This window comes from Ahaetulla prasina, chromosome 8, assembly GCF_028640845.1.
Source record: "Ahaetulla prasina isolate Xishuangbanna chromosome 8, ASM2864084v1, whole genome shotgun sequence".
Taxonomy (NCBI): domain Eukaryota; kingdom Metazoa; phylum Chordata; class Lepidosauria; order Squamata; family Colubridae; genus Ahaetulla; species Ahaetulla prasina.
Genome location: NC_080546.1, coordinates 11,497,539 through 11,512,282, shown reverse-complemented (window position 1 = coordinate 11,512,282; position 14,744 = coordinate 11,497,539). Strand labels below are relative to the sequence as shown.

Below are 14,744 nucleotides of genomic sequence, written 5' to 3'. Positions count from 1 at the left end.
CCAACCTAGCAGTTCGAAAGCACGTAAAAAATGCAAGTAGAAAAATAGGGACCACCTTTGGTGGGGTAGGAACAGCATTCTGTGCACCTTTTAGTCATGCCAGCCACATGACCACGGAGACGTCTTCAGATAGTGCTGGCTTTTCGGTTTTGAAACGGAGATGAGCACCGCCCCCTTGAGTCGGGAACGACTAGCACATATGTGCGTGGTTATAGTTTAGCATGGTACACAATCCCCTCCATCTGTGGCTTGGTCCAGCCATTATGGTTAAATAAACCATGACTCACTGGTTAGGTGGGATTACAATCAGTGACAGCAACCAACTTGAACACAAAAATGTTTTCTTTGGCTGTCTTCCCTGATTGTTTATGTCCTCGGAGATGTTTCGCTTCTCATCCAAGCAGCTTCTGCAGTTCTGAATCTTCTCGAAAGAAGCTTCTTGGATGAGAAGTGAAGCACTTTCAAAGGAAAAATCAAGGAAGTCCAGTTGTCTTTTGGAAAAAAAGACCTGGATGAATGAAAATCTCCACAGACATTTTCCCTGATTTTCAGATTCAGAGTTCTGCTTTGCTATTTTTCCCTGGGTGGGTTTGTTGCCAACAAAATTGATGGGACATGTTCAATCTTCTCGGTATTTTCCAGGTTCATTCAGCATCTCCTTCCATTCCTCCAAGAGAAAAGGACTACACTCAGAGGTGGGCTGCTGCTGGTTCTGACCGGTTCAGGCGAACCGGTAGTTCCGCCCACCGGCTGGGCCCGCCCACTTACCCCAGCGCTATCCCGTCCTGTATATCTCACTCTCTGACTCGCTTGCCCCGCCCATGCAGCCCAGCTGATTTCTGTGCCCTGCCTGCTCTACTCACTGTGGCTGCCCAAGAAGGTGTGCGGGAAGCCGCACACAAGAAATCGGCGTGTGTTTGAAGCCACGTGCAAGCATATTTTCGGTTCTGCACTAGGCGAACCGGTTGTTAAATTATGTGAAGCCCACCTCTGACTACCCACGGTAAGAAGGCACAACACCAAAGACCAAATGCCAACCTGGCTTATACCTAGTGGTGGGATTCAAATAATTTAACAACCGGTTCTCTGCCCTAATGAGCAGCTGGGTAGGCATGGCTCGGTGGTCATGTGACTGTGTGGGTGTGGCCAACTCAATGTCACTCATGTTGATGGGCGCTTCACCTTAGCTGTTACAATGTAATAAGGGTTAACCAGAGAGGCAGTTTCTGTAAGCAGGGCAATAAAGATGAGGCTAGAAACAACACCAGAATATTTCCTTCCTGCCTTCCTTACAGGATTAGCCCTGTAAAGTGGAAAAAAACAAAATGAGATTTCTTCCAACAACCAGTTCTCCAAACTGCTTAGAAAGTTAACAATCGGTTCTCCCGAATAGGTGCGAACTGGCTGAATCCCACCACTGCTTATACCTTGCGTAAAGGTAGTCACCATCGTTCCTGGCTGCAATTTCCTCTCCACGTAACCATATTTGGGCCCCGTTGTTATTTCATAGATCAGGAGGTTGTCTTCTGTATCAGGGTCCATAGTCAACAGCTCCTTCTTAGTGATGAGGTTTTTTGGCTAGATGGGAAACCAGAGAAGAAGAGCTTGTAAACCCTGAGATTTAAAAATGAAAATCCTACTAACACATTTCTTTCCCATCTGGTACCTCATACATTTTTGAATTACAAGTACCATAATCCCTAGCCCAGGGGTCGGCAACCTTAAACCCTCAAAGAGCCACAAAGGTCCTAACCGGAAGCCCTCTGTTCTATTCTGGAGCTGATCGGAAGTCCGGTTCCCCCACCATAAAGTCTCCTCCTAGGGTGGTGTCCTTTTTCCTCTCCCTGTCCTAACCAAAAGGCCCATCAATTGTGGAGCCAACTGGAAAACCCGCCCCTTGCCATAGAGTCTCCTCCTGGCACGCCATGCTTTTCCCCTCCCTAACCGGGAGCTCCTCTCAAAATTGTAGCGCTGACCAGCGACAGGGAGGGATGAAAGAGCCACATGCGGCTCCAGAGCCTCAGGTTGCTGACCCCTGCCTTAGCCCACATTCACACACAAGGGGCTTGCTCTGTACAGGTAGTTCTCAACTTACAACAGTCCGTTTAGTGATTCTTCGAAGTAACAATGGCACTGAAAAAACTGACTTCACACTTATTGTCGTGCCCCACTCCTTCGCTGACGGCTGGGTCAGGGAAATCCGAATCAGGTGTGCCTCTGCAGCTCTCCCAAAGTCCTAGCAAAGTCCTCAGGGCAGGCAGGAGACCAGAAAGTGACTTCAGCAAGATATGTTTAGACTTTGCCTGACTCAGAGAATGCCAGAAAGCAGATCCTTTATATAGGCCATGGGGTGTGGCTCCATGACTCAGCACTTATCCAGGCCTGCCCCTCCCTTCCTTCTGTTGCCTCCGCCTATCAAGTCTTCTGACGCGAGGGTCACTCCAGTCTGCAGCTGTTGGCAATTGACCTCCCTCAGGCTCACATGCTGTGGAGGAGGGGGAGGGGTCTAGTTGCTCCGTTTGCCTGGGCATGGAGCCAGAGCTGGGGGCTGGAGGTATTTCTTCCTCTTCAGCCTGTCTGGGCATGGAGCCAGGGCTGGGGCCGGGAGGCATACTAGAACATTCCTCCGTGTTCGGAAGCAGATAAGAAGACCCCGGCTGAGGTGAGATTGGACGAGACACAACACTTATTCACACTTATGACCATTGCAGAATCCCCATGGTCATGTGATCAAAATTCAAATGCTTGGCAACTGGTTCATATTTGTGGTGGTTGCAATTGTCCTGGGGTCGTGTGATCGCCTTTTACAACCTTCTGACAAGCAAAGTCCCTGGGGAACCAGATTCACTTAACAACTGTGTTACTAACTTAAGAACTGTAATGATTCACTTAACAACACAAGAAATTTGTCTGCGGTGCATAAGCTCTCAGTGTACATACAAGCAATAAGTGACAACTCATGATCATAGTCATCATAGAAATACATTCAGCATAAATCGTAAGATACAACATTTAGCGATGTTCATAGGATACTAAATAAGCAATCAACATAAATCATACTGGAATACTAAGTAAACAATATAAATCGTAAGATACAAGCAACAAAGTTTTAGTCATAAGAAGATAAGGAGATAAGTAATAGGAAAGATGAGAATAATCACAGAATGCAGCCTTACTAGATAGTTTGACAGTGTTGTGGAAATTAAGCAGAGAGATTGCACAGGGGAAAAAGATTTCACCTTTTAAACACTATATATCATCTTCTTTTAATGACCCCATAATGGCTTGCAGAGTGGAGTCTGGGCAACTGAATGGAGCTAGCAGAGTGTTTACTGGCCTGATGCCCTTCCTGTTGCCAATGTGGAGTTTTGTTCAGCAGATACATTTTCAGTGTGCCCAGAGAGAGAAATAGCTGCCTCTACCTGGGATCGAACTCACAGTCTCCTGATTGTGAGGCAAGAGCTCCACCTCTGGGCCACCACACCACTCTTTTAAACACTATGTATTAGAGTAGAATAGAGTAGAGTAGACTAGAGTAGAGTAGAGTAGAATAGAATAGAATAGAATAGAATAGAATAACAGAGTTGGAAGGGACCTCGGAGGTCTTCTAGTCCAACCCCCTGCTTAGGCAGGAAACCCTATAACCACTTCAGACAAACGGTTATCCAACATCTTCTTAAAAATTTCCAGTGTTGGAGCATTCACAACTTCTGGAGGCAAGTCGTTCCATTGTTTTCTCCAAGCCATCAGGCTTACATATTTCATTGTATCCTCACAACAACCTGGTGGAGTAGGTTGGCCTAAGAGAGAATAATTGGGCCAAAGCCACCCATGAGCTTTCCTGGCCTAGGCTCGATTTGAACCTTAATCATCCTTGTTCTACAACAACCCCTTCATCCTTGAACCACCCTGGCTCTCTTCAACCTTTTCAGATCTTCTGGTGTTGTGCTATTGCCTTTATTCTCTTACATCTGAGTCCTTAGTGCGAAACCTGATAGATGAGACATGTCATGAGCCACAGTGGCAGTGGTTAGAGTGCAGTACTGCAGACTCCTTCTGCTGCCTGCCGGCTGCCTGCAATCTGGCATTTTAAATCTCACTGGGCTCAAGTTGACTCAGCCTTCCATCCTTCCAAGGTCGGTAAAATGAGGACCCAGATTGTTGGGGGCAAGAGGCTGACTCCGTAAACCGCTTAGAGGGGGCTGTAAAAGCACTATGAAGCGGCGTATAAGTGCTGTTGCTATTGCTAGATACCAAAGCAGTGATTCCCAAGGCACACTTCAGACCTTCCGAAAGCAATCTGTGCAAAAGTCTTTAAAAGTCACTTGCATCCTCATTTGTCTCTCTTCCCGCTGTTGAAATGTGTGTTGTGTTTGAGCACCCTACTCAGCTGGCAATTAAAATCTGTTTCCATTTCTCGGCCTTTTCACTGGGTGATGGAAGCACCACTTGATTAATCACAGCAATTAATCCATCAGAGCTCCCCACTTAAGGAATGAAAATGCTATTAGCTAGGAATAAGACATCACGGCCCACAGCCTATGGAACGAGAGCATCACCGGTGTTATTAGGAACTTTAGCCTTACAGTTTAAGATGGATTGCTTAGTTTCGCCACAACTGCTGATGTAACAAACAGCCAAGGTCTATTCCATTCATCACAGCAGCTGGCAGCAGTGAAAGGAGGGGCACACTCACAAAAATACACCATCCAGCCTTTTGCTTGGACAACTTTATTTTGTAAATTTTATTTATTTATTTATTTATTTGTCGAGTACGCATTAGATAATATGTATAAGTATAGACATGAATTGAATATATAAAATGAATACCATTAAAGGGAACATTAGGACAGGGACGGTAGGCACGCTGGCGCTCTTATGCATGCCCCTTACAGACCTCTTAGGAATGGGGTGAGGTCAACAGTAGACAGTCTAAGTTTGAAGTTTTGGGGGTTTGGGGATGAAACCATAGAGTCAGGTAAGTGCATTCCAGGCATTGAGCACTCTGTTGCTGAAGTCATATTTTCTGCAATCGAGTTTGGAGCAGTTCACCTTAAGTTTGTATCTATTGTGTGCTCGTGTATTGTTGTGGTTGAAGCTGAAGTAGTCATTGACAGGTAGGACATTGTAGCAGATAATTTTATGAGCTATGCTCAGGTCATACCGAAGGTGGCGTAGTTCTAAGTTTTCTAAGCCCAAAATTTCAAGTCTGGTGGCATAAGGGATTTTGTTGCGAGCGGAGGAATGGAGGACTCTTCTTGTGAAATATTTCAGGACACATTCAATTGTATTAATGTCCAATATGCAGTGCGGGTTCCAGACAGGCGAACTTCACTCTATCTTTTTTTGTGTGGTCAATTGTAGCCAGGAATATTTAGCTATGCTGTTGTCCCAGAGCAGTGATGAGAACACCTTCGGGCTTTGCACGTCAAATATTCAGAAAATGCTGAAGTTGACTTTGGAGGGGGTCCCTGGTGCTCTCTGAGCTTGCTTGTTTTATTTATTTATTAGTTTGTCAAACATAGTATAAGATAGCAGGTGTGAATATGAACATGGACATGAATGAAGGAAATGAGTGTGAATAAATGGGGACAGAAGAACAGGGATGGTAGGCACGCTGGTGCACTTATGCACGCCTCCTTTCAGACCTCTTAGGAATGGAGTGAGGTCCACAGTAGACAGTTTAAGGTTGAAGCTGTATGCGTTAGAGGCTGCAACAACCGAGTCAGGTAGGGCATTCCGGGCGTTAACCACTCTGTTGCCGAAGTCATATTTTCTGCAATCGAGTTTGGAGCGGTTTACCTTGAGTTTGTATCGATTGTTTGCCCGTGTATGATTGTGGTTGAAGCTGAAGAAGTCGTTGACAAGTAAGATGTTGCAGCAGACAATTTTGTGTACTATGCTTAGATCGGACCGCAGGCGGTGCAGTTCCAGATTATCCAATCCAAAATCTCAAGCCTGGTGGCATAAGGGATTCTACTGTGAGTAGAGGAGTGGAGGACTCTTCTTGTGAAATACCTCTGGCCCCGTTCAATTGTATTAATGTCTGATATACAGTGTGGATTCCAGGCATTGAGCACTCTGTTGCTGAAGTCATATTTTCTGCAATCGAGTTTGGAGCAGTTCACCTTAAGTTTGTATCTATTGTGTGCTCGTGTATTGTTGTGGTTGAAGCTGAAGTAGTCATTGACAGGTAGGACATTGTAGCAGATAATTTTATGAGCTATGCTCAGGTCATACCGAAGGTGGCGTAGTTCTAAGTTTTCTAAGCCCAAAATTTCAAGTCTGGTGGCATAAGGGATTTTGTTGCGAGCGGAGGAATGGAGGACTCTTCTTGTGAAATATTTCTGGACACATTCAATTGTATTAATGTCCAATATGCAGTGCGGGTTCCAGACAGGCGAACTTCACTCAATCTTTTTTTGTGTGGTCAATTGTAGCCAGGAATATTTAGCTATGCTGTTGTCCCAGAGCAGTGATGAGAACATCTTCGGGCTTTGCACGTCAAATATTCAGAAAATGCTGAAGTTGACTTTGGAGAGGGTCCCTGGTGCTCTCTGAGCTTGCTTGTTTTATTTAGTTATTAGTTTGTCAAACATAGTATAAGATAGCAGGTGTGAATATGAACATGGACATGAATGAAGGAAATGAGTATGAATAAATGGGGACAGAAGGACAGGGATGGTAGGCACGCTGGTGCACTTATGCACGCCTCCTTTCAGACCTCTTAGGAATGGAGTGAGGTCCACAGTAGACAGTTTAAGGTTGAAGCTGTATGCGTTAGAGGCTGCAACAACCGAGTCAGGTAGGGCATTCCAGGCGTTAACCACTCTGTTGCCAAAGTCATATTTTCTTCAATCAAGTTTGAGCGGTTTACCTTGAGTTTGTATCGATCGTTTGCCCGTGTATGATTGTGGTTGAAGCTGAAGAAGTCGTTGACAGGTAAGATGCTGCAGCAGACAATTTTGTGTACTATGCTTAGATCGGAGCGCAGGCGGTGCAGTTCCAGATTATCCAAAATTTCAAGCCTGGTGGCATAAGGGATTCTATTGTGAGTAGAGGAGTGGAGGACTCTTCTTGTGAAATACCTCTGGACCCGTTCACTTGTATTAATGTCTGATATACAGTGTGGATTCCAGGCAGATGGGCTGTATTTGAGAATTGGTCTGGCAAAGGTTTTGAATGCCCTAGTTAGCAGTTCAAAGTTACTGGAGAAGAAGCTTCGCAAGATTAGGTTAACAATTCTTAATGCCTTTTTGGCAATGCTGTTACAATGAGCTCTGGGGCTTAGATCGTTTGAGATGAGTACTCCTAGGTCCTTGACAGAATGAGGGTTGTCTACGAGGTCGTTTCCACCCAACTTGTATTTGGTGTTCTGATTTTTATTGCCAATGTGTAGGACAGAGTATTTATCAGTTGCCAAATGCGCGACCATTCTGACACATGGTCAAGGTTGCTTTGTAAGGCAACAGGATCGTCAGTGGTGTTAAATAATTTTACGTCATCAGCGAAGAGGACACATCTATTTTTAATATCATCGCATAGTCTTCAACTAGCACTGATGAGTTGGGTAATGAAACCTTTGCAAGAATATAAGCAAGCTTAGAGAGCACCAAGGACCCCTCTGGTCAGACCCGAGCTACCAATATTCTCCTTTATTGGTAACTTGACTTTGCTGGCAAATACAGTCCAATCGTGTTTGATGCTGTGTATTGTATAAACAAACGTCAAACAATTGCAAAAATGAAGTAAAAATAAAATGAACTTAATTTTCGGAGGCTCCAGAGGCTGCACAAGATCACTGCCCCCCAGGGATGGGTTCTACTTATCTTTACTACTGGTTTGCATTGTGCCCGCGTGTACACGCAAGCAGAGATGATGTTTGGGTCAATGGGTGGAGCCTCCTGCCAGTTTTACTACCGGTTCTATAGAACCAGTCCGAACCGGGGGCAACCCATCACTGCACTGCCCCCCTTGCACTAATACTGGAGGTGAGGTGAGAGCACAGGCTCTGCAGACTCTAAAATTGTGCGAGAGAAGGGTGTGCTTTTAAGAATAGTTGTTGTCAGGTGTTATGGTTGTATGTTGAGGGCTACGTGTATATCATTTATATACTCCCTAGTGTCATAGAGAACAGGATGATATATACATAATATAATAAATAAACTTCATTTATTTACTTTTGCTTGTTGATTCAGTTTATAGTTCTCAGAACACCTCCCAAGTAGGCTGAAAGCAAAAATGTGCATGATTTTTTTCCCATTCAATTCATTGAAGGATGGAGTTGATATACCCTATTTTTCGGACTTTAAGATGCACTCCCCCCCACATAAAAATGGGTGGAAATGTCTGTGCGTCTTATACACCAAATATGGCCCTTTTTTGGCCTCCGGACCTACACACCTCGCATGTCCCATTTTCGCCAAAATCAGGCCCATTTTCACCAACAATGGGACACATGAAGGGTTTGGGAGGCAGAGTGTTCCTGGGAGCCAGGGAGGGCAAAAACAGGACGCGTGGGGGGGTTTTGGAGGCCAAAAATGGGCCCGTTTTTCACAAAAGCGGGAAGCACAGAAGGTTTGGGAGGCCTGCAGAGTGCTCCTGGGGGCTGGGGATGGCAAAAACCGGACGCGCGGAGGCCAAAAATTATTTTTTTCTTGTTTTCGTCTTCGAAATCTAGATGTGTCTTATACTCCAGTGCGCCTTATAATCTGAAAAATATGGTAATTCATGTGTAAATCATGGCTTATAATAGAATGTATTGTGTAAATCTCACTGTTGTGGTTTAATGATAATTAACCATAATTTAAACACATCCTGCTTTAGATGAGCAAGGGGTCTGCCAGAAACATCCATAGCTGCATAGAATCAAAAATGGTATTTCTTTCTAGTTCTTCATCTTCCTATTTTTTTGCAAGTTAAAAGGGACAGAGTTTCCTAATTTGGAAACAAATCAAGACATAAAAACTCACCTTGCCATTCATATATTCCAACCATTGAAGACCTAAATTAGTGACAACTCTTGGAGTCCCATCATCCACAGGGAGAATTTCTACTCTGAACCACTGAGGTACAGCAGTCACAATCTGAAAAATATATATATATATTCAGAACATTTGTTTCTGCCATGGTACAGAATCTACCATACTGGACAAATGCCCTTCTGTTCTTTTGTGTCAAGTCACCCAAAACAGTATTTCAAAATATACAAATGGGTTTTCACTTCTCTTTTAAGTTATTTAATATGTCAGACAGCTCCTTAAAGAAAATACGGATGCTATGTGCAATTTTATCAGGCCCAAAAACCCAAGAGAAACATGCTGTGATACTTTCAAACAGATTTGTAGGAAATACAAATTAGACAGTTTGGTCTAATGGTTAAGGCATCAAGTCAGAAGCCAGGAGATGGTGAGTTCTAATCCTGCCTTAGGCATGAAAGCTGGCTGGATGTCTTTGGGCTAGTTACTCTCTCTCTCTCAGTCCAACCCACCTCACAGGATTGTTGTGGGGAAAAAAGGAGGAGGAGGAGGAGGAGGAAGGAGTATTAGATATGTTCGTCATCTTGAGTTGTTTATAAAAGTAATAAAGGCGGGAAAATAGGGTAGGGTAGGATACAGCAGAGCAGAAGAGCAGAGCAGAGCAGAGCAGAACAGAAGAATGGATAGATGTGAGAAGAAAAGAGAATAATAGATATATATGCAGTGGTGGGATCCTGCCAGTTTAACAACTAGATCATTGATCGCACGCTTTGCCAGTGTGCGCGCAGTTTTACGAAAATTTACCTTCTTCATTACTGCTGGGAGTAACACAGCTGAGGTGCGGCAATCCACTCGGATCATTGGAGCAAAACGGTTCACTCCCAGCTGATTATTGGAGTTACAGGTTCGCCCGAACCGGTCCGAACCAGTAGAATCCCACCCCTGGATATATGTGATGTAGAGCAGAACACAACAGAACAGAACAGAATAATGGATAGATGTGAGAAGAAAAGAGAATAATAGAGATATGTGATGTAGAGCGGAGAAGAGCAGAGCAGGACAGGACAGGACAGAACAATACAGGAGAATATTGCCAGACTAAAGCACTCTACACAAGCATATTCTCAGAAAACTATTAGGGAAGGGGCTGTCTTCATCCTCTTTCTCTCACTCAAACTATTTGAACTGAGCTGCTTCTTATTCCTCTAGAATTTCCCCCTCCCCCTTTCTCTCCTGGGAACCCAGATTAATAAATCCCATCACATATTTACAGCTATAAAAGACTGAGCCGCAGTAATTTACTACGAGAGCTGGCTATGACCTATCCTTGGTCTCTTTTCCACTGCTGTTCCATGTCAGGGAGCAAAAGCCTGTTAGCTTTCTGCACGCAAGGGCTAGGTAGAGAAAACTGAGGTTGGATTTCTAGGCCTACTATCCGAACAGCCGCAAGCCGTGAGAAATTGTACCATGTACGTGAAAGTCAGATTCTGGGGTAGAGACCTTTGGCTACCCCACTGACCTCTTTCCCCTCCTTTGCCACCACAAAAAAGGGATTGGTTCCATCGGACACCGTGAAAGTGAAACGGTCTTCTAAAAAATTGCTTCCGTCGTGGCTGTAACTGATTCGGTTCTGGAAGACGTCCTCCATGGAAAAGGCATGGGCCTGTTGGTAATGATGTCCATCATGGGTGCGCTCCAGCTGGCCATGGCGTGGGGGCTGCACAATGCTAAAGGTAACAGACTTGGCCTGCGTACAGAACAAAATGTGTGAGGAGAAAACAAGAGTTTCCATCACATTATGATCAGTGGTGGGATTCAGCCGGTTCGGTCAAACCAGTAGTTAAATTGCTGGGTGGCCCCTCCCCTCCCCACCCCTTCCAGGAGTTCCAGCGTGCCCCATTTTGGCTCCCAGGTAAGTGCAGGGATTCCTTCTAGGCCCAAAACAGGGCACGTGTGTGTGTGGTGCCCCCACAGCCCATTTTCGCTCCCAGGAGGCTGCAGGGAGGCCTACTAGGCCGAAAATGGGGTACCGGGGAGGTGACGTGTCCTCCCCCGTGGCCCGTTTTCGCTCCCAGGGGGATGCAGGAGGACGAGTGCTGCCTGTCACACCTCCTGGCCATGCCCACCATGGCCACGCTCACCCAGCTGGTCATTAGGGCAGAGAACCGGTTGTTAAATTATTTGAATCCCACCACTGATTATGATGGTTAGTTCACAGATGGATAAAGACTCAGGAGATGGTCTAGTAAATTGACAGCTCTAAGGTTCACCACAGTCTGCAGAGAGGCCCACCTGACCACTTCACTGGAAAGCAATTCTTCAAGAAACTTCTACACCATGGGTGTCAAACTCGCAGCCACGCGCTGGCCACGCAAAGGAGCAAAGGGGGAAAAAATTCGTGATATGTCATGTGCCAACTCCATGACGAGACACGTTTAACACCCCTGTTCTACACTAAGATGATTCAGGGCATCAATTCATTCTGTCTGAGAAATAATACAGATGCTGAATTTATTCTGTGACTGTAAGTGCATCATTTCCGGCTCAATAAATCTTGTTAAAGAAGACTCTGCGAGAACCTTATTCTGGAAGATGCGGGAGCCAAATAGCTTATCAATCCTGCTAAACTGTATGTAATGGGATAGGCTAGCCTTTAGTTCAACATAATATGTAAATGTGACCATCAAGAGGCAGTTAAAAGAAATTCAACTTACAACCATTCGCTTAGTGACTGTTTAAAAAGTTACAAAGGCATTCAAAACAGTGACTTACGACCATTTTTCACACTGATGACTGTTGCAGAATCCCCATGGTTACGTGATCAAAATTTGGATGCTTTGCAGTTGGCATATATTTAGGATGTGTCCTGGGGTTGTGTAATCACTTTTTGTGATTGTCCGGCCAAGCAAAGTCAACAGGGAAGCCATGTTACTAACTTAACCACGTTACTAACTTAACAATAGCAGTGATTCACTTAACACCTGTGACAAGGAAGGTTGTCGAATGGGGCAAAACTCACTTAAGTGTCTCACTTGGCGACAGAAATTTTGGGCTCAACTGTGATCGTAAGTTGAAGAGTACCTGTAATTCCTGCCAAAGAATCCAAACAAAGAGATCTAATCCTTAAATCCGTCTCAAGAAACCATATAATCTAAGTCGGGGGGGCTGAATACGGCCCGCGGGATGCTTCAGTCTAGCTCGCAGGACCGGACTGGAAACAGCAATAGTGCCTGTGCCAGCAAAAATGGAGCATGCCCCCCCACAGCTCTATTTTTGCTGGCAGATTATTCCAGGAGGCTGTCACAACCGAAAACGGAGATCCGGAGCCCGTTTTCTCTGGCAGAGGGCTCTGGTCGCCATAGACACCCCCCACCATGAGTGATGTTGACCTGGCCACGCCACCATGGCCACACACACCCCGGACCCCCCCAAGGTCAAACACAACCCTGAATGAAATCGAGTTTTGACACCCCGGATCCAAGTCATGGTATCACTTCTGTCACTGCTTCTCTGCAGACAAACCCTAGATCTCATCGTATCCAGTTCTCCGTAGCCTCCAGTAGTCTTTAGTTTTTCACGCGCGAGGAATTTATGAAACTCAGCACTTGAGGAAGTGCAGTTGCTGCCTCAGATGTCTCCGAATAAGAATTTGATAATTTCATGGAAGTTTAATCTCGGAAAGGTCTATTAGTTCTGCCAACTAAACAGAACCTCCTAGCCCAGAGGTAGCATATCTCAGAATATTAGATCAGCAGAGAAGCAAAGTGTTTATTTATTCATGAACGTATCTTGTTTATCCCGATTTTCAAGATGGTTTACGACGATAACAAAAATGCAGAAAATAATATAGCCACAGCTATATTACGAGCATTGGTTGTCGTCCACCCTGAGCCTTTGGGTCAGCCCAAAGTATCTTATATTTTTCTTGTTGCCAAAAATAAAAAGGTCGATATGGAGGGCCCAACCTTCCCCCATGAACTTTGCCTCATGTTCCTGGACAAAAAGCAGAATACATGTAGTCCTCGACTTACAACAGTTCACTTAGTGACCGTTCAAAGTTACAACGGCACTGAAAAGAGCGATTATGACCGTTTTTCACCCTTACGACCACTGCAGCATCCCTATGGTCACGTGGTCAAAATTCAGGTGCTTGGCCATTGGTTGATATATATGACGGTTGCCGTATCCCGGGGTCATGTGATCCCCTTTTGCGACCTTTTGACAAGCAAAATCGATGGGAAAGCCAGATCCACTTAACAACTGGGTTGCTAATTTATTATCTGCCGTGATTCACGTAACAAGTGTGGCAAGAAAGGTCATAAAGTGGGGCAAAACTCATTAAACAAACGTCTCACTTAATGACAGAAATTCTGGGCTCAGTTGTGGCCGTAAGACAAGCACTGCCTATACAGAGCATGTACACAGGGCTCCATATGATTGTCTACTTCTTGAGCAGACGTGGACAATTATGGCCCCTTTATCACTTGTGGACTTCAACTCCCAGAATTCCTGAGCCAGCATGGTTGACTCAGGAATTCTGGGAGTTGAAGTCCATAGGCAGTAAAGGCCTCATAGCTGCCTATCCCTGTTCTAGAGGAAAATAGCATTGGATGGAACCTACAATTTCCTTCTAAAGTCCTTCATGGAACCCAAAGAGAACTCCTTCTTTCACCTCTGTGTCCGCGTCGGTGGCTTTGAGATCAAATTCCGTGATGGTTTTCCTCACTCCTTCCTGCACAGTCGTGCCCGCGGTCTGCACCACCGGCAAAGAATCGTCAACCGGGTTAATGGTGATTTCAAAATTCTGGGTCACCTATGGGTAGAAAGAACGGGACCCTGAACAAACCTATTCTTGGGGGATGTTGCCTTTCCACAGACAAAAAAGAACCATTTTCTTGGAAACCTGTTCTGTCCCCCCTCGCCTCCGTCCGAGCGATGGCTTAATTAGCTGGCACTATCAGCTCTGGCAGTAAACTAGCGAGTTTCTGCCAAGTGACTGTTATCTCCCTCGACGCCGATGAGTCACCCAGGAATAAACAGTACTTCAGCTCTTAGTTAATCAGTTGATTTGCCTGCTACGAAGAGGCACAGCAGCTCTTGCTTCCTTTATATCCTATGGGGTGTGGCTCCATGAGTCAGCACTTCCTAGGCCTGCCCCCACCCCTGCTTCTGTTGTTCCCGCCTCTCCTGCCTACGAGACCTAGGGTCCAGCCAGGCCTAATTGCCATCAGCTGGGTCTGGAGGCGTGGCCTGGGGGGGAAATAGTCAGAGGACGGAGGCCTCGTTATCTCTTCCACCTGGCCTGCCTCTGGCTTCTGGAGCTGAGCCAGGGAAGCCGGTGCTCCCAAGGTAAGTCCTGACGGCCCTTCCCCCTCACTTTCCAAGTCACTTTCTGGCAGGAGGCCCGGCTTGGGAGGCGCAGACACAACAAAACTCATGGCAGTTGACCAACCTCCTGACGGCCATCCGAAACGGTGAACGTGAATGCATCAGTGTATTCCTCAGCCTCGCTTGTATGGATGTACTGGAGGCTGTGGGAGATAAGGTCTTCTTGTTGGAAGGAGCTAATCCTTCTGCCTAGAAAACAGTAGCAGAAGAATCCACGTTTCTGCTCTCAAATTATTATTATTATTATTTATTTTGTCAAACACAACAGTATATATAAGTATAAGCATGAAATAACCATACAAATTGGATACAACCAAAGGGAACATTAGGACAGGAATGGTAGGCACACTGGTGCTCTTATGCACGCCCCTTACAGAC

The 14,744-nt window shown here is 45.4% G+C and overlaps 1 protein-coding gene across 1 annotated transcript in view; it reads right to left on the bottom strand.

The window, feature by feature from the left end:
- FRAS1 (Fraser extracellular matrix complex subunit 1) overlaps window positions 1-14,744 on the bottom strand; it is a 548,508-nt gene that overhangs the window by 79,453 nt on the left and 454,311 nt on the right. Inside the window, exons 47-51 of the mRNA XM_058193082.1 lie at window positions 14,431-14,555; window positions 13,651-13,791; window positions 10,498-10,725; window positions 8,973-9,086; window positions 1,428-1,578 (exon numbers count right to left, since the gene is read on the bottom strand). Of these exons, the coding sequence (XP_058049065.1) occupies window positions 1,428-1,578; window positions 8,973-9,086; window positions 10,498-10,725; window positions 13,651-13,791; window positions 14,431-14,555 (759 nt within the window). The remainder of the gene's footprint in view (window positions 1-1,427; window positions 1,579-8,972; window positions 9,087-10,497; window positions 10,726-13,650; window positions 13,792-14,430; window positions 14,556-14,744) is intronic.